The sequence below is a fragment of the Sceloporus occidentalis genome, unplaced genomic scaffold, assembly GCF_023333645.1.
Source record: "Sceloporus occidentalis isolate IW3139 unplaced genomic scaffold, rSceOcc1.0.p SCAF_387, whole genome shotgun sequence".
Classification (NCBI taxonomy): Eukaryota; Metazoa; Chordata; class Lepidosauria; order Squamata; family Phrynosomatidae; genus Sceloporus; species Sceloporus occidentalis.
The window spans coordinates 359,851-381,477 of NW_028317367.1; the positions used below are offsets into that span (position 1 = coordinate 359,851).

A 21,627-nucleotide genomic window follows, 5' to 3' on the forward strand; every position below is an offset into this window, starting at 1 on the left:
ACGCTTAACGTGAGCCGAGACACGCGTGGCCTGGAGCGGCCCCAAGAGATAACGCTTAATGTGAGCCGAGACACGCGTGGCCCCAAGAGATAACGCTTAACGTGAGCCGAGACACGCGTGGCCTGGAGCGGCCCCAAGAGATAACGCTTAACGTGAGCCGAGACACGCGTGGCGCCAAGAGATGACGCGTAACATGAGCCGAGACATGCATGGCCTGGAGCGACCCCAAGAGGTAATGCTTGTCAGTGTCTGGGGTGACCACGTGTCCCATGCTAATTGCTGGAGGAGTGGCCCCATCCCCTGCCATGTCCCAGAATGAAGTAAAAGTATATTACTGCCCCCTGAGGGGCCCACATGATGAAGGAACCTGCCCCTGCTTTGGTGGCAGAGGGGCTGACAACCCTCACACCTGTCACGCCAGCCACTGAGGTGGGCCCCACAAGCTTCCATGACAGTGGGAGGGGTCCTTTAAGCACACGCCCCAACATTTCAGGTGCTCAAAGTGGGATACAGTTAATGGGAAGGGCATGGTGGGGGCGGGGTTAGAGGCGGGGATTGGTGTAGTACTATAACCTTAGGGAGCATACCTGGGAACAGCCCCTCTTCTGCAGCAGTGTCTACAATAGAGGTGGGGCTATCCATGTGAGGGGTTAACTGGCTGGTGGGCAGGGCTAGCCCCGGATAATATAAGGGTTAGTCGGAGTGGGCGTGGCTAAACATAGCCCTGTGCTAGAGAAACTCGGAGCCCCCGGGAAGCAGCTTCACCCGGAGCCTCCCTATCCACGAGGGGGCCACATGGATGATTACGGTCTATGCTGCCTTATCCATGATCCCCACTGCCCACCAGACCAGGACACCGGGGCAGATCGGTAGAACAGCAGACTGCCCGGAAATCAAGACTGCCCAACAGAAAATAGGGTAGTTAGAAACACGGAACCCGTCCGCAGATCGGCCCCATCCGGCCCCCGGCTAGTCGTCCGTTTCAACTGCTGTAAAGACTCAAACCTTAATCAGTCGTTGGTCTCGTCTTAGATTCAGGAGCCGTCTGTCTATCCCATGCATGTTTAATCCCCTCACTGTATTACGCTCTACCACTTCTGCTGGGAGGCGGCTCCACTTAGCTACCACTCTCTTTTGTTGTAACTTTTCACCTCCTTTAAAATAAACATCGTCCTGTCCTTCGTTACATTCCTGTGGGGGTCTCTCATCCTCTCTTATCTCGCCTCCGACTCTCTCCTCTGCCCTGTCTCCTTCTTGAATCCCCTCTGTCTCTCCTCTCCCCGTCTTTCTTATCCCTTCTCTCTCTTATATCTCTTTCTCTTATCCCCTCTCCCACCCCCCCGTCTCTTTTATCCTCTCTCCTCTCTTATCTGTTATTGAGACGCAGTCGCACTGCTCATACATGGTAAGGTCGCGTGGAAGGAGGACGCCGAGCAGGAAAGAGGGAGCGAGGGATCCGGGTCCAAATTCCAGACCGTCACCTGACAGAAAGGGCGAGCGTGTGGCCCTCTCTGTCTCTCACCTTATTATCCCGGGAGATGCTTTTTGCTCGTCTTGCGCTTTAGATTGTCAGCTCTTTGGAGTCCAAGAGCTTTGGGAAGCAGCCTGTGTCTCCCCTCCTGTCTGCGCCCCGGCTGCCCACACCCTCTCTCCTGCCCACGCCCTGTGTCCCAGCTCCCTGTCTGTGCCTGTCTCCTCTCCCTCCTCCCCATGGCAGGGAATATCTTGCATTCCTGGGCTGTGTGGAGCAGACGTGCCGAGACTCCCTGCGCCTTGGGGACAGCCCAGGGGTCTATTCCTGTCCTTTACTCCTATTGGGGCATTAACCAGGAGTCAGGATTTGGGGTGAGTTGGGGACTGCAGCATAAATTACAGAAAAATGTGCAACCCTTCTTACCCAGAGAGCCTAGAACCCCATCAGTTTAACCAGTCTAGAACCCCATCTGTGTACCCAGAGTGCCTAGAACCCCATGTGTTTACCCAGAGTACCTAGAACCCCATCTATTTACCCAGAGTGCCTAGAACCCCATCTGTTTACCCAGAGTGCCTAGAACCCCATCTATTTACCCAGAGTGCCTAGAACCCCATCTGTTTACCCAGAGTGCCTAGAACCCCATCTATTTACCCAGAGAGCCTAGAACCCCATCTGTCACGGTCAGGACTACTTGCCAAGCCGTGACGGTGTGGAGGGCGTTGGGTCACTGGCCACTTTATTAGGTACACGTTGCTAGTACTGGGTCGGACCCCCTGTTGCCCCCAGAACTGCCTTCATTCTTCGAGGCAGATTTTCTACAAGGTGCCGGAAACGTTCCTCAGAGATTTTGGTCCGTATGGACGTGATGACATCACACGGTCGCTGCGGTCATAAAGCGATGGCACGGTCAGCTGTTACAATGTATAAACGATGCTCAATGGGTACTCAGGGGCCCAAAGTGCGCCAAGAAAATGCCGCCCCGTTACACCCCCCACCGGCCTGACCGGCTGACACGAGGCAGGACGGATCCCAGCTTTCCTGTTGTTGACCCGGCCGTCTGAATGTCGCAGCCGGAACGGAGACTCCTCAGACCCCGCAGCGTCCTCCAGGCTCCCGGTGTCCGGTTTTGGGGATTCTGTGGGAATCGTAGCCTCGGTTTCCGGTTCTCGGCTGACAGGAGTGGCACCCGGTGGGGTCTTCTGCTGCTGGAGGTTCGCTGTGCGTTCAGAGATGGGATTCTGCAGGCCTTGGGTGTAACGAGGGGTTATTTGAGTTACTGTCGCCTTTCTATCATCTCGAACCAGTCTGCCCGTTTTCTCCTCCGACCCCAACGAGGCATTCACGCCGACACTTCTGCTGGGAGGCTGTTCCACTTATCCACCACCCCCTCAGTAAAGTAAAACTCCCTTCCGTTCCGTTTCAGCCTCTGATCCTCTCGTTTTAGATTCCGCTCTCGTTCCTCCCGTGAAATAAACTCCCCTGCTGCCCCTTTATGTGTTTAACCCCTTCACGGCCGGGGTTTTTAGTACCCCACGTGAGTTTCCTTAACTTTCCATTTTCTGTGTTTGTAAAAATTAGTAATCATTTTCAGGAAAAAACCCCATAAAACCGCACAAAAATAGTAACGGAGAGTGTAAGAAATCTGTAGTAAAATATAATAAAAACGCGTTATTTGGGGATCTCTGTGCACGGTCGGTGCCACCCCTGCTGGTCTGCGCCCCGGCATCCCCGGATTACAGACATCCCCTGCAGAGGTCACATCCGTCCCCCACACAGTAATGCTTCTGGCGGAAAAGGGTTTGGGGGGGGTAATAACTTTTACATGTAACGGGGTGCCGGGGGTAATACGGATAGGCGCCCCTTTAGGGGTCCCTTGTACAGACCCGGCTATTACAGACGGGTCTATCCACTGGGGGCCGCTCTGAGCCCATGTAGCGTATGCTGGGCGGGCCCTACTATTCAGGGGGACCTCGCCATAAACCCAATTGCCCTGGAGACCCCAGCTCGGCGGCTGTAGTGATGTCCGGATCATGAATGAATCGAGTCGAATGATCCGAAGAGTCGAATGATTCGGATCTTACAGAGATTCGAATCATTCAGAGAATATCACTGATACCATACTTTTATAAATAAATACATTAATAATGTTCACACTGCCCCCAGGATTTAGATTCCCCTGAGTTTGCCCCCCTTTACCTATAACTGCACCTACAGTTAACTTTATTAAATTAATTAAATTAACCCTCAGTCATCAGCATAAAATTAACCCTTATACCCCATCAACCATAACTGCCCCTGAAATTAACCGTTAAGATCCCATTAACCATACGGCCCCTGAAATTAACCCTAAAGACCCCATTAACCATAACTGCCCCTAAATTAATTGCATGTACTCCAGATAAATTACCTAATAAATTGGTATGGTTGATGGGGTCTTTAGTGTTAATTTAGGGGCAGTTATGCTTAATGGGGTGTTTAGGGATAATTTAGGGGCAGTTATGCTTAATGGGGTGTTTAGGGTTCATTTGGGGCAGTTATGGTTAATGGGGTGTTAAGGGTTAATTTTAGGGGCAGTCATGGTTGATGGGGTGTTAAGGGTTAATTTTAGGGGCAGACATGGTTGATGGGGTGTTTAGGGTTAATTTAATGGTGAGGGTTAATTTAATTAATTTAATAAAGTTAGCTTAAGGTGCAGTTGCAGGTAAAGGGGAATGTAAATCCTGGGGGCAGTGATTATTAATGTATTATTTATAACAGTATGGTGACATTCTCTGACTGATTCGAATCCCAATGAAGGCAGAGAGTCGTTCAAAGATCCGGATCTTACAGTAAGATTCGGATCCCTGTAAGATCCGAATCTTTGAACGACTCTCTGCCTTCATTGACATCACTGGAGGCAGGGGGGAGGATTCATAATGAATCGTTAGTGTGCCTGCTCGGAGTTACTGGAAAACAGTAACTCCGTGCAGGCACACTGAGTGATCCGAAAATTCGGATCATGAATCGGATCATTTCAGTGAACGAATCGAAATGATCCGATTCACTTTAATGATCCGAACTTCCCATTACTAGGCGGCTGTCCGTGGCAGAGCCAGCATTATCCAATCAACTTCCTATCCGGACCGGAAACCACCCTTTACAAAAGCTGCCTGAATAAATCAACCAAACGGGGAGGAATAATCCTGGGGGACAGGAAGTCGATTCGACTGCTCCAGCTCAAACCCTCCGGGTACAGACCCCGCTCCATAACAAGCCCCGCCTCTACCTGCAGAACGCAGTCTACCCTGCCGGCTCTTGGCCCCACCTCCGACAGTACCACGTGGCCTCTCCCCAGGTTCAGAGCGCAGTCATTTTGGCCCCGCCTCCGGCGGTACCACGTGTTTCATCTCAGTTTCATCTCAGGTCCATGTCTCGGTAATTCAGGCCCCGCCCCCGGCAGTACCACGTGTTCTCCTAGCAGGTCCGGCACACACATGGCGCCGCTCGCTGTACTCCAGCTGGAGGATGGAACCAAGTTCCCTGGCCGCCTGTTCGGGGCCCCGGTGCCCGTGTCTGGGGAAGTCGGTGAGAAGGAGCGAGCGAGCGGGAGGGAGGGGGGGGGACTGGGTGTGTGTTACTGGGGAAGGATGAGCGAGGAGAGTGTGATGGAAGGGTGAGCGAGGAGAGTGTGATGGAGGGGTAAATGAGGAGAGTGTGAGTGAGCGAGGAGAGTGTGATGGAAGGGTGAGTTAGGGAGCAGAGTGTGATGGAAGGGTGAGTGAGGGAGGGAGCAGAGTGTGATGGAAGGGTGAGTAAGGGAGGGAGGAGAGTGTGATGGAAGGGTGAGTGAGGGAGGGAGGAGAGTGTGATGGAAGGGTGAGTGAGGGAGGGAGGAGAGTGTGATGGAAGGGTGAGTGAGGGAGGGAGGAGAGTGTGATGGAAGGGTGAGTGAGGGAGGGAGGAGAGTGTGATGGAAGGGTGAGTGAGTGAGGGAGGGAGGAGAGTGTGATGGAAGGGTGAGTGAGGGAGGGAGGAGAGTGTGATGGAAGGGTGAGTGAGGGAGGGAGGAGAGTGTGATGGAAGGGTGAGTGAGGGAGGGAGGAGAGTGTGAGGGAGGGAGGAGAGTGTGATGGAAGGGTGAGGGAGGGAGGGAGGGAGGAGAGTGTGATGGAAGGGTGAGGGAGGGAGGGAGGAGAGTGTGATGGAAGGGTGAGGGAGGGAGGGAGGAGAGTGTGATGGAAGGGTGAGGGAGGGAGGGAGGAGAGTGTGATGGAAGGGTGAGGGAGGGAGGAGAGTGTGATGGAAGGGTGAGGGAGGGAGGAGAGTGTGACGGAAGGGTGAGGGAGGGAGGAGAGTGTGACGGAAGGGTGAGGGAGGGAGGGAGGAGAGTGTGATGGAAGGGTGAGGGAGGGAGGGAGGAGAGTGTGATGGAAGGGTGAGGGAGGGAGGGAGGAGAGTGTGATGGAAGGGTGAGGGAGGGAGGGAGGAGAGTGTGATGGAAGGGTGAGGGAGGGAGGGAGGAGAGTGTGAGGGAGGGAGGGAGGAGAGTGTGATGGAAGGGTGAGGGAGGGAGGGAGGAGAGTGTGATGGAAGAGTGAGGGAGGGAGGAGAGTGTGATGGAAGGGTGAGTGAGGGAGGGAGGAGAGTGTGATGGAAGAGTGAGTGAGTGAGGGAGGAGAGTGTGATGGAAGGGTGAGTGAGGGAGGGAGGAGAGTGTGATGGAAGGGTGAGTGAGGGAGGGAGGAGAGTGTGATGGGAGGGAGCAGAGTGTGATGGAGGGAGGAGAGTGTGATGGAAGGGTGAGTGAGGGAGGGAGCAGAGTGTGATGGAAGGGTGAGTGAGGGAGGGAGCAGAGTGTGATGGAAGGGTGAGTGAGGGAGCAGAGTGTGAAGGAAGGGTGAGGGAGGGAGCAGAGTGTGATGGAAGGGTGAGTGAGGGAGGGAGCAGAGTGTGATGGAAGGGTGAGTGAGGGAGGGAGCAGAGTGTGATGGAAGGGTGAGTGAGGGAGGGAGCAGAGTGTGATGGAAGGGTGAGTGAGGGATGGAGGAGAGTGTGATGGAAGGGTGAGTGAGGGAGGGAGGAGAGTGTGATGGAAGGGTGAGTGAGGGAGGGAGGAGAGTGTGATGGAAGGGGGAGGGAGGGAGGGAGCAGAGTGTGATGGAAGGGGGAGGGAGGGAGGGAGGGAGCAGAGTGTGATGGAAGGGGGAGGGAGGGAGGGAGCAGAGTGTGATGGAAGGGTGAGGGAGGGAGGGAGCAGAGTGTGATGGAAGAGTGAGGGAGGGAGCAGAGTGTGATGGAAGGGTGAGTGAGGGATGGAGGAGAGTGTGATGGAAGGGTGAGTGAGGGATGGAGGAGAGTGTGATGGAAGGGTGAGTGAGGGATGGAGGAGAGTGTGATGGAAGGGTGAGTGAGGGAGGGAGGGAGGAGAGTGTGATGGAAGGGTGAGTGAGGGAGGGAGGAGAGTGTGATGGAAGGGTGAGGGAGGGAGGGAGGAGAGTGTGATGGAAGGGTGAGGTAGGGAGGGAGGAGAGTGGGAGGGAGGGTAAGTGAGGGAGTGAGGGAGGGAGGAGTGTGAGATGGAGGGAGGTGAATGTGATGGAGGGGTGAGTGTTGCCCCCCCGGGTCTGGGTGCCGCCCTGTTGACCCCCCCTCCCGATCTGGGTGCCGCCTTGTTGGCCCCCCCCCTCCTGGTCTTAGTGCCGCCTTGTTGGCCCCCCCCCCTCCCGGTCTGAGTGCCGCCTTGTTGGCCCCCCCCTGTTCTGAGTGCCGCCCTTTTGCCCGCAGTGTTTCAGACGGGGATGGTCGGATACCCCGAGGCCCTGACTGACCCGTCGTACAGATCGCAGATCCTGGTTCTCACCTACCCGCTGATCGGCAACTACGGCGTCCCGCCGGACCGGCACGACCAGTTTGGACTCAGCCAGGTAGGAAGCTGCTCCGTGGCGGGGGGTGCCCCTCTCTGTACCCCTCTCTATAACCCCCAGTCCTGCCACCCCCCTTAACCCCACCCCGTGCCCCGCACCCCTCGGCTGCCGTGCCCCGCACCCCTCGGCTGCCGTGCCCCGCACCCCTCGGCTGCCGTGCCCCGCACCCCTCGGCTGCCGTGCCCCGCACCCCTCGGCTGCCGTGCCCCGCACCCCTCGGCTGCCGTGCCCCGTGTGGCGCCCCGTTATCAGACGCCGGCCTTGGAATGTCTTCTCCTGATAAGAGCTGCGCTTTCCCAGGGCCGCCGACGTAAACAGGACGCCCCCCGCGTCTGCCAGTGTCTGCCCCCCCCGGTGTATCCCCTGCGTCCCCTCGCCCGCGGCGTGACTCCCTGTGTTTTGGCAGTGGTTCGAGTCGGATCGGATCCACGCGTCGGCCCTCATCGTGGGCGAGCTGTCGGAGAACCCCAGTCACTGGAGCTGCGAGAGGACCTTGGACCAATGGCTGAAGCAGCACAACATCCCCGGCCTGGAAGGTACGTGGCCCTGCGGGGCCCTCGGCGCGGGCGAGACGGACTCATGGCAGCCAACGGGGGCGCCAACTGAATGAATCAGTTTAGAGACCCGGCCGGGGGAGGGGAACCGTGACGGGGTAACGCTTCGGCTGCTGAGAACTCCCATGATGCGCTGCTGTGTGTCCTGGGAGTTGTAGTCCTTTCACTCAGGCAGACGTGACTCTCCTCTCCGTCCCGCCAGGAGTGGACACCAGGGCCCTCACCAAGAAGATCCGAGAGAAAGGGACCCTGCTGGGGAAGCTGGTCCCGGAGGGCGTGGATGAGGGCCACATCCTGTACGACGACCCGGGCAAGAGGAACCTGGTGCGGGAGGTGTCGCTGAAGGTGGGTAGCCCTTTCCGGTGGCCGGGGGGTCCGGGGGTCACCGCCGGTGATTGCCGTTACGCTGTCTGTCTCCGTAGGCGCCGCGGGTCTTTAACGCCGGCGGCTCTCTGAAGATCGCGGCTCTGGACTGCGGCCTGAAGTATAACCAGATCCGGTGTCTGTGCCGGAGGGGGGCCGCGGTGACGGTGCTGCCATGGGACTCCCCGCTGGACCCCGCCCAGTACGACGGCCTGTTCATCAGTAACGGCCCCGGGGACCCCGTCTTCTGCCAGGAGACCGTGGACAACATCAAACGGTTCATCTCGGGAGACGAGCCCAAGCCGGTGTTCGGCATCTGCCTCGGCCACCAGATCCTGTCCCTCGTAATCGGGGCAAAAACCTACAAGATGAAGTAAGCGCGGCTTCCTGGTGGGGGGGGGTGGGGGGGTGTTCCCTGTATCTGCTCTGTGTGTTGGCGGGCGGGGGGGGGGGGCAATTCCAGGAATAATGTTTCTCTTTTTAATTACTTTTCTACCCAGATACGGGAACCGGGGCCACAATCAGCCATGCGTCCACGAGGGCACCGGTCGCTGCTTCATCACCTCTCAGAACCACGGGTACGCCGTGGACCCCGGCACTCTGCCCCCTGACTGGGCAGCTTTATTCACCAACGCCAACGATCACTCTAACGAGGGCATCGTCCACCAGTCCAAGCCGTTCTTCAGGTGAGCTTCTGCGGGGTGGTTTGTTCCTGGCGGGGGGATATCTGCCCCGAGGAGCGGGTCTGTGGTCAGCAGCTGAAGGGTTAACGCGTGTCCCCTGTTCAGTGTGCAGTTTCACCCGGAGCACCGCGCGGGGCCCACGGACCTCGTCGGTTTGTTTGACGTTTTCTTGGACACGGTGAGGGACGTAAAAGCCGGAGCTTCAGACGGCAAAACGGGTGAGTGACGAGTCGCCCCCCCCCTCCTCGCCTGCCGGGGTGGAAAATACCCCCCCCCCCATTCTTACATTTCTCCCCCCCTTCCAGTGAAGGAGCGTCTGACGGATCTCCTCGCGTACAGAGACTCGCCCTGCGTCTGTGACCTGGAGGCCTCCCGGCCGCGCAAGGTGCTGATCCTCGGCTCAGGCGGCCTCTCCATCGGCCAGGCCGGGGAGTTCGATTACTCGGGGTCTCAGGTAAAGCTTTATGTGTAGGCCTTGGCCAATGGCTCCACGTTGCCCTGCAGCGGGAGGAGCCACCTCTGTCCCATATCTGTCCCCCCTGCAGCGGGAGGGGCCACCTCCGTGCCCCACAGCCCCTTTCTGTCGCCCTGCAGTGGGAGAGGCAGACTCCACACTGTTGCCCCAGTAATGTGCCCCTCCTGTCCCCTTCTCTTGTTTTTAGGCCATTAAAGCTCTGAAGGAAGAGAACATACAGACTGTGCTGATTAACCCCAACATCGCCACGGTGCAGACCTCCAAGGGTCTGGCGGACAAGGTGTATTTTCTGCCGCTGACCCACGAATACGTCACCCAGGTGAGTCTCGGCTCCGGAGCCCCCGGGGGCCGGCGCAGAATCCCGGCGCATGGAGCTAACGGCTTGGTCTCCCGCGCCAGGTGATAAAGAACGAGCGCCCGGACGGCATCCTGCTGACTTTCGGGGGCCAGACGGCCCTGAACTGCGGGGTGGAGCTGACCAAGCGGGGCGTGCTGGAGAAGTACCACGTGCGGGTGCTGGGCACGCCGGTGGAGTCCATCGAGATGACGGAGGACAGAAAGGTCTTTGTGGAGAAGATGGAGGAGATCGGGGAGCACGTGGCCCCCAGCGAGGCTGCCTTCTCTCTGGAGCAGGTAAGCTGCGGGGCTCCGTGACGGGGTAAGTTCAGCCGGCGGGGGCATCTTCCGTAATCCTCCGTGTTCTGCAGGCTCAGGCGGCCGCCGACCGGATCGGGTACCCCGTCCTTGTGCGCTCTGCGTACGCGCTGGGCGGCCTGGGCTCCGGATTCGCCAACACCAAGGAGGAGCTGACGGCGCTGGTGTCGCAGGCCTTCGCCCACACCACGCAGGTCCTGGTGGACAAGTCTCTGAAGGGCTGGAAGGAGATCGAGTACGAGGTGGTGCGGGACGCGTATAACAACTGCGTGACGGTGAGGAGCCACGGGGAGATCCTGACGGGTGGTCTGACGCTCTCCGCCATCTCTCGGCCCTAACGGTCTCCGCGTGGTCCTCGTTCCAGGTGTGTAACATGGAGAACATCGACCCCCTCGGGATCCACACCGGGGAGTCCATCGTGGTGGCTCCAAGCCAGACGCTCAACGACCGCGAGTATAACCTGCTGCGCGCCACGGCCATCAAAGTCATCCAGCACCTCGGCATCGTGGGAGAATGTAATATCCAGTACGCGCTGAACCCGGAGTCCGAGCAGGTGAGCGGCAGGGGCCACGGGGCCGATGGGTGGCACCTCGCATAGGGCCAGCGGGGGACAGGTCACGGTCGCGTGTGGTTTGTGTCCGTGGTATGTATGCATTTGTGGCATTACATTTATTTTTTCCCCCTCTCTCCCAGTATTACATCATCGAAGTGAACGCCCGCCTCTCTCGCAGTTCGGCTCTGGCCAGTAAGGCCACCGGCTACCCCCTGGCATACGTAGCGGCCAAACTGGCGCTGGGAATCCCTCTGCCTGTTCTCAGGTACTGGCTGCATCGAGTCCTAATCAGACAAGTGGCTGCGGCCGTAGTGGCCGGGAGAAGGGGGGGGGGGGGGTCTTTAGTAGAAGCTGATAATTGGGCCAACATAGAGCTAAAGTATCTCGGAAGTCTCCTTTTCAAGGCTACGTTCTATAGAAGTGGTGTTGGTTTTATTAGGGGGTCACTCCACATTGTGCCCCCCACAAACCCTCGTCTCCCCCTCCACAGGAACTCGGTCACCAACTCCACCACGGCCAACTTCGAGCCCAGCCTGGATTACTGCGTGGTGAAGGTTCCACGCTGGGACCTCAGCAAGTTCCTCCGGGTCAGCACCAAAATCGGGAGCTCCATGAAGAGCGTCGGTATGTGAACCGACCGGTCCGAGCCATGTGCCTCCGCTCCGTGAGAGGGGGTCTAATACATCTTTAGCTTTCGACGTGCCCCCCCCCCCCGGGAGATACTTACCACCGCTTTTAACTCTTGCAGGGGAGGTGATGTCGGTCGGCAGAAGCTTTGAGGAGGCCTTTCAGAAAGCCCTGCGCATGGTGGACGAGAACTGCGTTGGCTTTGACCACACGATTAGGTCGGCGTCGGATGAGGTGAGTGTCCCCCGTGGCTGCCGTGTCGGGGTCGGCCTGTAGCGCAGGGACCTCCTGATTGGCTGTCTTCTTGCGCAGGAGCTGGAGACTCCCACCGACAAGCGTATCTTTGTCCTGGCGGCCGCTCTGCGCGCCGGTTACGCCATCGACCGTTTGTACGAGCTGACCAAGATCGACCGCTGGTTCCTCCACAAGATGAAGAACATCACGGACCACCTGTCCACGCTGGAGATCTACCAGCAGGATGAGACCACCATGCCCCGGGACGTCCTCCTCCGGGCCAAGCAGCTGGGCTTCTCGGACAAGCAGATCGCGCAGGCCGTGCAGAGGTGAGAAGCGTGATGTAGGGGGACGCAGCGTGGCCAATGCGCGTATCGTAACATCGCGTGTAAACGGGACCCTTGCGTTTCCTCCCCAGCACGGAGTTGGCGGTTAGGAAGATGCGGAAGGAGTGGGACATCCGTCCCGTGGTGAAGCAGATCGATACCGTGGCCGCCGAGTGGCCTGCGCAGACCAATTACCTGTACCTGACGTATAGCGGTACCGAGCACGACTTGGACTTCCAGGAAGCGCACGTCATGGTGATCGGCTCCGGCGTCTACCGCATCGGGAGCAGCGTGGAGTTTGATTGGTGCGCCGTTGGGTGCATCCAGGAGCTGCGCAAGGTGATTGGGCTGGTATACGACAGGGGCGGGGTTTATCTGTTGGGGCGGAGCTTTGTAGATAACCCTCCTCCCGCCCTCTGCAGATGGGCTTTAAGACGATCATGGTGAACTACAACCCCGAGACGGTCAGCACGGACTACGACATGTGTGACCGCCTGTACTTTGATGAGATCTCCTTTGAGGTGAGCCGACGGACCCCTCGGGTTAGGGTGGGCCATCTGTAAGGGGCAGAGAGAGTTACCCCAGGCGGGGGCAGCTTCTGAATTCTTGCGCAGGTGGTGATCTATTTGCCCCTTGGCTCCGTCAGGTGGTGATGGATATCTATGAGCTGGAAAACCCCGAGGGCATCATCCTGTCGATGGGCGGGCAGCTGCCAAACAACATCGCCATGTCCCTGCACCGCCAGCAGTGCCGCGTGCTGGGCACCTCCCCCGAGGCCATCGACTCCGCCGAGAACCGTTTCAAGTTCTCCCGCATGCTGGACACCATCGGGATCAGCCAACCGCAGTGGAAGGAGCTGTCCGACATGCAGGTACCGTGTCCCCCGCCACTGATCCGCTTCCCACCCCTCCGCGCTCACCGGTTTTAACGTCTATCTCTCCCCGCAGTCCGCGGTCCAGTTCTGTAACAAGGTCGGATACCCCTGCGTGGTGCGTCCGTCCTACGTGCTGAGCGGCGCCGCTATGAACGTGGCTTACACAGACAGCGACCTGGAGACGTTTCTTAGCAACGCCGTGGCGGTCTCCAAGGAGCACCCCGTGGTCATCTCCAAATTCATCCAGGAAGCGAAGGCAAGTGCTGCGTTTCAGCAGGTTCTCTGCGAGTGTGTCAGGCGTGTGCTGCGTGTTCTGTGGCCCTAACGATCTGCTTCCTTCTGGGACAGGAAATAGACGTGGATGCCGTGGCATGCGATGGAGTGGTGGTTGCCGTGGCTATATGTGAGCACGTGGAGAATGCCGGGGTGCACTCGGGAGATGCGACACTCGTCACCCCACCTCAGGACATCACACCTAAAACTCTGGAGAGGATTAAGGCCATCGTCCACGCCGTGGGACTGGAGCTTCAGGTCACTGGACCCTTCAACCTGCAGCTGATTGCCAAGGTATGGAGGTGGTGGGTGTCAGCCGTGGGTCCCGTGCGTGGGGCAGTTTGTGTCCTCCTGTCTGTCACGTGTGATACATGTATACTTGGCGCGTGACTTCCACGTGGCCCCCGCACATGTCTTTCCTCCTGTGGCATCTCTGAGATGTCTCTCTCCGCAGGATGACCAGCTGAAGGTGATCGAGTGCAACGTCCGAGTATCGCGTTCCTTTCCCTTTGTCTCCAAGACGCTGGGTGTGGATTTGGTGGCTCTGGCCACGCAAGTCATAATGGGAGAGGAGGTGGAACCGATCGGATTGATGACCGGCACTGGGATAGTTGGCGTCAAGGTGAGGGCATCATAAGACACGTGGTCCCTGTTGCCTTCCACTCCCCTGGCTGTCCTCTTCTCCTGTCCACCCCAATCCCCTGTCCCAGGCCCCCCTGATGGTCTCCGCTTTCCTCCCGTGTCTGCAGGTCCCTCAGTTCTCCTTCTCTCGCCTGGCTGGGGCCGACGTGGTCCTTGGCGTGGAAATGACCAGCACGGGGGAAGTGGCCTGCTTCGGGGAGAACCGATATGAGGCTTATCTAAAGGCCATGCTGAGCACCGGCTTCAAAATACCCAAGAAGAACATTCTGCTGACCATCGGGAGCTACAAGGTGAGTGTGGCCCCTCCATATTGCATGTGGCCAGGAGGGAGCGCCATGTGAAATATTACGGGATGTGTCCCTGGGTGCCACTGATGGATGCTGTGGTTCTCTTTTGCAGAATAAGAGCGAGCTCCTGCCCACGGTGCGGGCCCTGGAGAGCTTGGGCTACACGCTGTGTGCCAGCCTGGGCACTGCTGACTTCTATACGGAGCATGGCGTCAAGGTATGTGGCGGCCTTCAGTTCGTGGAGCTGGTGATCGGCCCCTGTGGGCTCTCTGGTGGTAAAGTCCTTTCACCCCCCCCCCCGCCCCGCAGGTTAAAGCAATGGATTGGCCCTTTGAGGAAGTGGACAGCGATGGTCCTCTGAAGGAGAAGCAGGGGAGCATCATGGACCACCTTTCCGAGAACCATTTTGACCTCGTCATCAACCTGTCCATGAGAAACTCCGGTGGACGCAGACTCTCGTCCTTTGTTACGCGTGGATACCGCACGCGCCGGCTGGCCGTGGACTACTCGGTGCCCCTCATCATCGACATCAAGTGCACCAAGCTGTTCGTGGAGGTGAGTGGGACTTTATATCTCACAATCACGGAAGATCAGCCTCAGTGTGTCTGACCTACTATTCTATCCTGATTCCCGCCGTGGCTTCAGTCCACGTTGTGACCGTCGGATGCTCGTGTTTTGCAGGCTCTGCGTCAGATAGGAGCAACGCCTCCTGTCAAGACTCACGTGGACTGTATGACGTCCCAAAAACTGATCCGTCTGCCGGGTGAGAGGGGGCAATGGGCCACGTGGGAGGGAGCCACATGCACACGTGGCGTCTGCTGTGTCCTTAGTGCAGTCCTTTCTAAGATACGGCCCCCACGCGGGGCATGTTAGAGGCCGGTTCTAGGCTCCCTTGCCTAAGATGAACTGTTATTGCTATTAAAGGCTCCGAGTAGCCACGTGGGTGTGTCCCGTGTGGCCCCCGCCGGTAGAAACAATGCTTTTTATTGGTGTTTATTACGATTCTCAGTCTGTAAATATTTCCCCCCATCAGGATTGATTGATGTCCACGTGCACTTGCGTGAGCCTGGAGCCACTCATAAGGAAGACTTCTCCTCCGGCACGGCTGCGGCTCTGGCAGGTGGCGTAACCACGGTGTGTGTCATGCCAAACACCAACCCAGCCGTCACCGACGCCGGCTCCTTCGCACTGGCACAGAAGGTAAGTGGCTTGAAGCCACGGATTAGTGAGGTGGGAGCCGTGTTACTGACGTGAGTTTGGGTGGATTGTGGGATTTTCCACGTGAAATGTCCTGTAGTGGACAAGGGTGGGACGGCAGCTTTAATTCCGTGTCGCTGTTCAGCTGGCGGAGGCCGGGGCTCGCTGTGACTTTGCCCTCTTCCTGGGAGCCTCCTCGGAGAACGTGGGGTCCCTCGCCGCCGTGGCCAGCTCCGCCGCGGGCCTGAAGATGTATCTGAATGACACGTACTCCCAGCTGAAGATGGACAACGTCTCCGTCTGGATGGAGGTCAGTCGTGGCTACGTGGAGTCTTGGCCCACCCCGTCCAGCGCCGCAGGCCTTGTCCCCCCCCACCCCGTCCAGCGCCGCAGGCCTCGCTGTTTCCTTACACTTGTTCTGTGGCCTTTCCCTGCAGCACTTTGAGAAGTGGCCCTCACACCTACCAATTGTGGCCCACGCCGAGAAGCAAACCGTGGCTGCCATCCTGATGGTGGCCCAGCTGTACCAGCGGTCGGTGCACATCTGCCACGTGGCCAAGAAGGAGGAGGTAAGTCCAGCGGGGCGCGAAGCATGGGACGCGCTGTGTAGCTGGCGGCTGACTGGCAGCTGTAACGTTGGTATTAAGCCACGGAATCCGTGTCCCTCCAGATCCTAATTATCAAGGCTGCGAAGCAGAAGGGCGTCCGCGTGACGTGTGAAGTGGCCCCTCACCACCTCTTCCTCTGCCTCGATGACCTCGAGCGCATCGGTGAAACCCGTGGCCAAGTGCGCCCCATGCTGGGGACACGGGAGGACATGGAAGCGTTATGGGAAAACCTGGATACTATAGACTGCTTTGCCACGGACCACGGTAGGTGTGATGGTGGGGTGAGCGAGGAGATGAGTGTCACGCTGAGTCCGTAGAACCTTAATCCCGTTAAAGGGACGTAGCGTGTTACTGGCGTGGTCTGCGTGGGATGCTGTAATAGGCTGATGGTGGTGGATTCCCGTGGCTCACGTTAACACGTCATTCTGCCTGCCCGCCGCGCAGCCCCTCACTCTGTGGCGGAAAAGGATGGCCCCAGTGCCCCACCGGGTTACCCCGGCCTGGAGACCATGCTGCCCCTGCTCCTCACCGCCGTCAGCGAGGGTCGCCTCACCGTTGATGACATCATCAAGCGTTTGTACGAGAATCCACGCAAGATCTTCTCGCTGCCGGCGCAGGAGAACACCTACATAGAAGTGAGTTCCCCGGGGCTTGTGGCCCTTACTTACCCCGGCCCCGTATTACTGCTGCCCCCGTGACACGTTCTCCCCTCTGTCCTCAGGTCGACCTGGAGCACGAGTGGGTGATACCCCCCCACATGCAGTTCACAAAGTCCAAGTGGACGCCGTTCCATGGGATGAAGGTGAAGGGGGCCGTGCGGAGAGTGGTCCTGAGAGGGGAGGTGGCGTACATCGACGGCCAGGTAATACCCTGGGTCATAAGGGGCTCCGTGCCTGGGGCAGATGGGGGAGGGGGGTCGTCTCTGGGAGCCACGTTTCCTTTATTGGGTACGCTGTACCGGGGGCATTGTGTGGGGGTTGGGGGGTATGAAGTGGATGCTGCCGGGGGGCAGATAGTCTGCCGAGGGGTTTCCAGCGTTAGCGTGTGGAGTAGGAGCGGCGTGGGGAACCGTGCTCCATGGTGTACTTTTTCCTCTGCCCCCCCCTCGCGTTGACCCCTTTTCCCCCCCTGTTTGCAGGTCCTGGTTCCCGCCGGCTTTGGGCAGGATGTAAGGAAGTGGGCAGCACCCGCGGCTCCCCCCGTTGTTCCACCGCCCAGCAAAGAGGTTGTGAAGGTAAGCGGCCCCGTGGGCCTCCTAGACCGGAGAGAGCCACGCAGCGGAAGCACACGTGTCGCTTTGTAGCGGTTTAGTGTCGGTTGCCGTGGTAACTTTTTTCTTGTACCCTCAGACCCCGGAGCGCCATCGCCACGTCACCGTTCAAAGCGAGACCATTCGCACCCGGGCCCCCAGCCCACGCCGAGCCGGCCCCACCGTAGACGGTCGCTTCCATCTGCCCCCCAGAGTTCACCGTTCGTCTGACCCCGGCCTGCAGGGTGAGTGATGTTTTGTGGCCGTGCCACACGCTAAGGTGGGCTTTCCAGAGGGGGCTTCCATCTTATGCTTAAACCCTGACCATTATGTCCTGGTCCCCAGCGCCCTGGAAGTTTCCGGCGTGGCAGTATCGTGGGGCGGCTGCGAGGAACGGTAACGCATCCGGGCATCGCTCTAATCGGGGGTGGGGGGTTTCCTGTACTGCCATCGTGGTGGCCAGTGAGCCGGAGGAGTTACCCTCGCAGGTTGCCGGCCATTTGCCATCACAGTGAACTGGTTAATTGTTTTTCCGATCTCCCGGCTTGCTGCAGGAATCAGGTTTAACGTGGCATCTCGTGGTGTTTGATTGACTGATCAGTGATTGGTCAGTTTAATGCACGTGGCAGGAGCGACTCCAGCGCAGAACGCGTCACACACTCTATAGTATGGAGCATGTGGCCGCCGCTGGCTGAGAGTGATGGGAATTGTTGTGCAGTAGGTGGGATTCCCGGGACCCCCTTATGAGTGACCCAGTAATTCTGTAGTAAGAGATCGGTGGCCATGTGGCTGACATAAACCGCCACACAGCCCCGCCGCTCCGACCGTTAATTATGTTCTTTCCGTGGCGTTGTACGTTTGCCAAGCTTGGTCAGTGGGCAGGTGATGACGAATTAATTGCCCCAGTCAGTAAAGGGGTATGTAGCCACGGGACTGGGTGCGAAACCACGGGCTGTGTGCTGTCTCGTGACCCGATTGTGGTAACTAGTTGGGGTATTAGTGGCGTTGGGCACACATCTGCCCCCGCCTGTAAGTGGTCGTCCACCGAGCTTATCAGACGTTCAGCCCCCGGGCCACGGTGTGTGCGTGTGCGTGTTGGTGTGTGGCTTATCCGTGTCTCTGCGTGATGTCCGTCACTCACCGCTCTGCATGCTTTGTTTGTGGCAGCAGCCGAGGAGCAGAGAGAGAAGCTTCCCCGGAGATCCACGGAACCAGGTTATTCCCTTCTTACTCTGCTTCGTACCGCACTGTTTTGTGGAACGTGACCTACGCGGCGCACCCCCAGAAGGGGTCAGAGAGAGTGCGGGGGCGGGGGCTATTATATCACGTGGCTCGATCAAGTGTTTTCTGGCAGCCGCTCCACCGGTGGTTCGGTGTAGTGAGGCGTTGAGGATGTGCCGGTGATTGGGCGGTTGGTGGGATTGACTGTGGGGAGGGAGGGGTCTGCTGGTGGTTCGGGGGGGGGGTTCGGTGTAGTGAGGCATTGAGGATGTGCTGGTGATTGGGCGGTTGGTGGGATTGACTGTGGGGAGGGAGTGGTCTGCCGATGATTGGCGGAGTTGGGGGGGATTTTCGGTGGATTATAGGGGGTCTGCCGTTTGGCACGGTTGTGGGATTTCCGGTGGGCATATTAAGTTGGACGTTTAACGGGGGCAGTTGTGGGGTATTAAGGGGCAGTTGGGGGGGGCAGATGTCATTCTTGCTGGTTTCTGGACTTGTGTATTTAATGCCATTTTGTCCATTTACATTTCAGAACAAACTGGCCCCGATGGTTACCCCCACCCTCCCCCCATCCCCAGGATCCTGTCCCCACAGGCCATGTCCATGCAGGGCGCCCCCCATTTGCAGACCTCCCCTCTCCTTCACCCGCTGATTGGGCAGCACGTTCTGACGGTTCGACAGTTCAGCAAAGAGCAGGTGAGTCTGCTGATGCCAGGGGTATCGGGGGGGGGGGGGGGGAGTGGCGCTACCAGGAACTCGGTGAGGGTCATACGTGTGACGTGATGCCTCCTGTTTCAGATGTCCCACCTGTTTAACGTGGCTCACACGCTGCGCATGCTGGTGCAGAAGGAGAGAAGTCTGGACATTCTGAAGGTGAGTGGAGCTCCGGGGCTCCCCGTCGGTTATGTTGTTGCCCGTGCCCCGGCACTGACGCAGGTGTTTTTTCTCCCCGCAGGGAAAGGTAATGGCCTCCATGTTTTTCGAGGCCAGCACCCGGACCAGCAGCTCCTTTGCAGCCGCCATGTATCGTCTCGGAGGCTCGGTGGTCTCCTTCTCAGATTCCACCTCCTCATCCCAGAAGGGAGAATGTCTGAGTGACTCGGTGCAGACCATGAGCTGCTACGCCGACGTGCTGGTGCTGAGGCACCCGGAGCCGGGCGCTGTGGAGGTAAAGTATGTGGCCGGCTCCTGGAACTCTTCGGCAGATGTTTTGTTGCCACCTCCCCCTTGCGGAGGATCAGGCAGCGGATTCCCGTCTTTACTGCGCCTTCTGAATACAAAATCTCAAGAAGAGTTTCTTCTGTAGCCGGTGGCCTCGTATCTGTAAAGCCGGCGGCGAGCCGGACGGGGCAGGGATTGGTGTCATGTGATGTTTTGGTGGGTATTCACGTGGTTAATGGCGTGCCACATCTAATCCGGCTCCACGTTTCCCGTCAGCTTGCGGCCAAGCGTTGCCGGAAACCCGTGATTAATGCCGGAGATGGGGTAGGAGAGCATCCCACGCAGGCGCTGCTGGACATCTTCACCATCCGAGAAGAGCTGGGAACGGTCAATGGAATGACGGTGAGCGTCCTGCGCGGCGGTGCGTGGGGAAATAATCCACGACGGCTCCATCAGGGGGCAGCCACTCCCGGCATGTGTGGCAAGAGCTCTGGCGGCCTAGGGGTCGGTGGGGAAAAGGACCAGGCGACCTGCTTTGGGGTACAGAACCGGGGTGGCTATCTAGAGTTCAAAGGGGACTTGTGACGGGGGGGGGCAAAGTGTATGTGGGGGGGGGATTTGCCTGTTCTGGGGGTATCTAGTAGGGCAGGTAGCCTCTGATCTGCTTCGCCTCGATCTTCCTTGTCCAGATAACGATGGTTGGAGATTTAAAGCACGGGCGGACGGTCCACTCCCTCGCCTGCCTCCTCACTCAGTACCGCGTCAACCTGCGATACGTCACCCCACGCAGCCTGCGCATGCCCTCAAACATCATCCACTTTGTGGCTTCTAAAGGAATTAAGCAGGTGAGGAGCCGTGTCACCCTTGGGGGGTATGGCGGGTCCTGGCCCCCCGTTGTGTGCTAACGCGTTTCTCCCCTTCAGGAAGAGTTTGACAGTATCGAGGAGGCCCTGCCGGACACGGACGTGCTGTACGTGACCCGGATCCAGAAAGAGAGGTTCGAGTCCACAGAGGAGTACGAAAATGTGAGTGTCCGCCTCGCTTACATCCCCTCCTCCCCTCGCTCCGCCTCACTTACACCCCCCCCGCTCCGCCTCGCTTACACCCCCCCTCCCCTCGTTCCGCCTCGCTTACACCCCCCCACACACACACACCTCTTTCTGTTAATCTTAGTGCTTCGGACAGTTTATTCTCACCCCTCACATCATGACCCGGGCCAAGAAGAAGATGGTGGTGATGCACCCCATGCCACGTGTCAACGAAATCAGGTGAGGACGTGGGGAGAAGGATGTTAACACCGTGCACACAGAGGGAGAGGCTGAGGGTTTTGCAGGGGGCAGTTTGTGGGAATAAATGTGGCACGGAGGACATTGGGGTAGGGGCAGTGAGTGAGGGTGCGAATGGCTGAGGCGGTGATGAACGGGTGTAAATGTGGGGTATTAACGAGGGTCTCTTTCTCCAGCCTGGAAGTGGATTCGGACCCCCGCGCGGCTTACTTCCGCCAGGCTGAGAACGGCATGTACGTGCGCATGGCTCTGCTGGCCACTGTGCTGGGCAGATACTGAGTTGTGGGATTTGGAGAGACGGCGGCGTCCCCTGAGCGGCAGACCAAAGGATTCCAGCTGCCGGATCTGAACCCATCGCCTGACGTAACCAGGGGGTCGCTGCCACATGGATGTGAAGCCCACTGTGACTGGACTCATTGCCAGGGCTGAAATGTACACAGGGTTGGGGTAAACGGGGTGGGCTATGGGGTAGGTTGTACATACGTGTGGGAATGCTGGCTTTTTAGGTCACGTATGTTGCTTTTACCAGAATCCTATGCAATCTAACGCACGGTTCGTAAATCCCTGTCCTGCTGCCGGGTGCCCGTCTCGGGCGAGGAACGGGGCGAGGGAGCGCTGCTGGGGTTTATAATGTGAAGATTCGGGGATCTGAATGCTTTTCTAAATAAAGTGAAATGCTTTTCCCAATCTCACCGCTTGATTTTTTTTTTTTTTTTAATCTGAGGGCCAGAGATGGCGCTCGCCCCGCGTTACCGCCGTCCTAAGCCAAAGAGAAGGTGAGCCAAACGGTGTGAGCCGCAGTGGAGCCGAGTCCCCGATCTTTGCCTCCTGAGTCCACGCTCCCTGGAGGGAGATGCGGCTCCACTCAGCACTCCGCTCACTCTAAAGAGTGAGTGAGTGAATATCACGGGCAATTTACGGGTGGGAATTAAAAATTGAGAGGGGATCAGAGGTGAATACAGAGTGCTTATCAACCCGTGCAA

At 58.3% G+C, this 21,627-nt stretch overlaps 1 protein-coding gene across 1 annotated transcript; it reads left to right on the forward strand.

Annotated features, from left to right (window-relative positions):
- Positions 1–4,947: 4,947 nt before the first annotated feature.
- Positions 4,948–20,923, forward strand: LOC149273295 (multifunctional protein CAD-like). The gene is made up of 43 exons (XM_089506518.1): positions 4,948–5,038; positions 7,238–7,377; positions 7,784–7,913; positions 8,134–8,276; positions 8,354–8,667; positions 8,795–8,980; positions 9,083–9,195; positions 9,283–9,431; positions 9,640–9,771; positions 9,852–10,085; positions 10,160–10,381; positions 10,471–10,659; positions 10,800–10,924; positions 11,150–11,283; positions 11,408–11,520; positions 11,599–11,849; positions 11,939–12,185; positions 12,269–12,367; positions 12,493–12,717; positions 12,794–12,976; positions 13,069–13,287; positions 13,448–13,615; positions 13,743–13,925; positions 14,035–14,139; positions 14,232–14,477; positions 14,604–14,685; positions 14,956–15,122; positions 15,265–15,429; positions 15,557–15,688; positions 15,790–15,991; positions 16,172–16,362; positions 16,449–16,589; positions 16,866–16,961; positions 17,077–17,221; positions 18,147–18,215; positions 18,730–18,893; positions 18,996–19,070; positions 19,153–19,365; positions 19,635–19,760; positions 20,048–20,203; positions 20,282–20,383; positions 20,532–20,626; positions 20,821–20,923. The coding sequence occupies exons 1-43, from the start codon at positions 4,948–4,950 to the stop codon at positions 20,921–20,923; spliced, it is 6,765 nt and encodes a 2,254-aa protein (XP_089362644.1).
- Positions 20,924–21,627: the final 704 nt, after the last annotated feature.

Coding starts and splice junctions, on each gene's coding strand:
- LOC149273295 (XM_089506518.1), top strand. CDS start 4,948: ATGGCGCCGCTCGCTGTACTCCAGCTGGAGGATGGAACCAAGTTCCCT. Junction 12,368..12,492: donor TTGATGAGATCTCCTTTGAG/GTGAGCCGACGG, acceptor TGGCTCCGTCAG/GTGGTGATGGATATCTATGA. Junction 14,686..14,955: donor AAAACTGATCCGTCTGCCGG/GTGAGAGGGGGC, acceptor TCCCCCCATCAG/GATTGATTGATGTCCACGTG.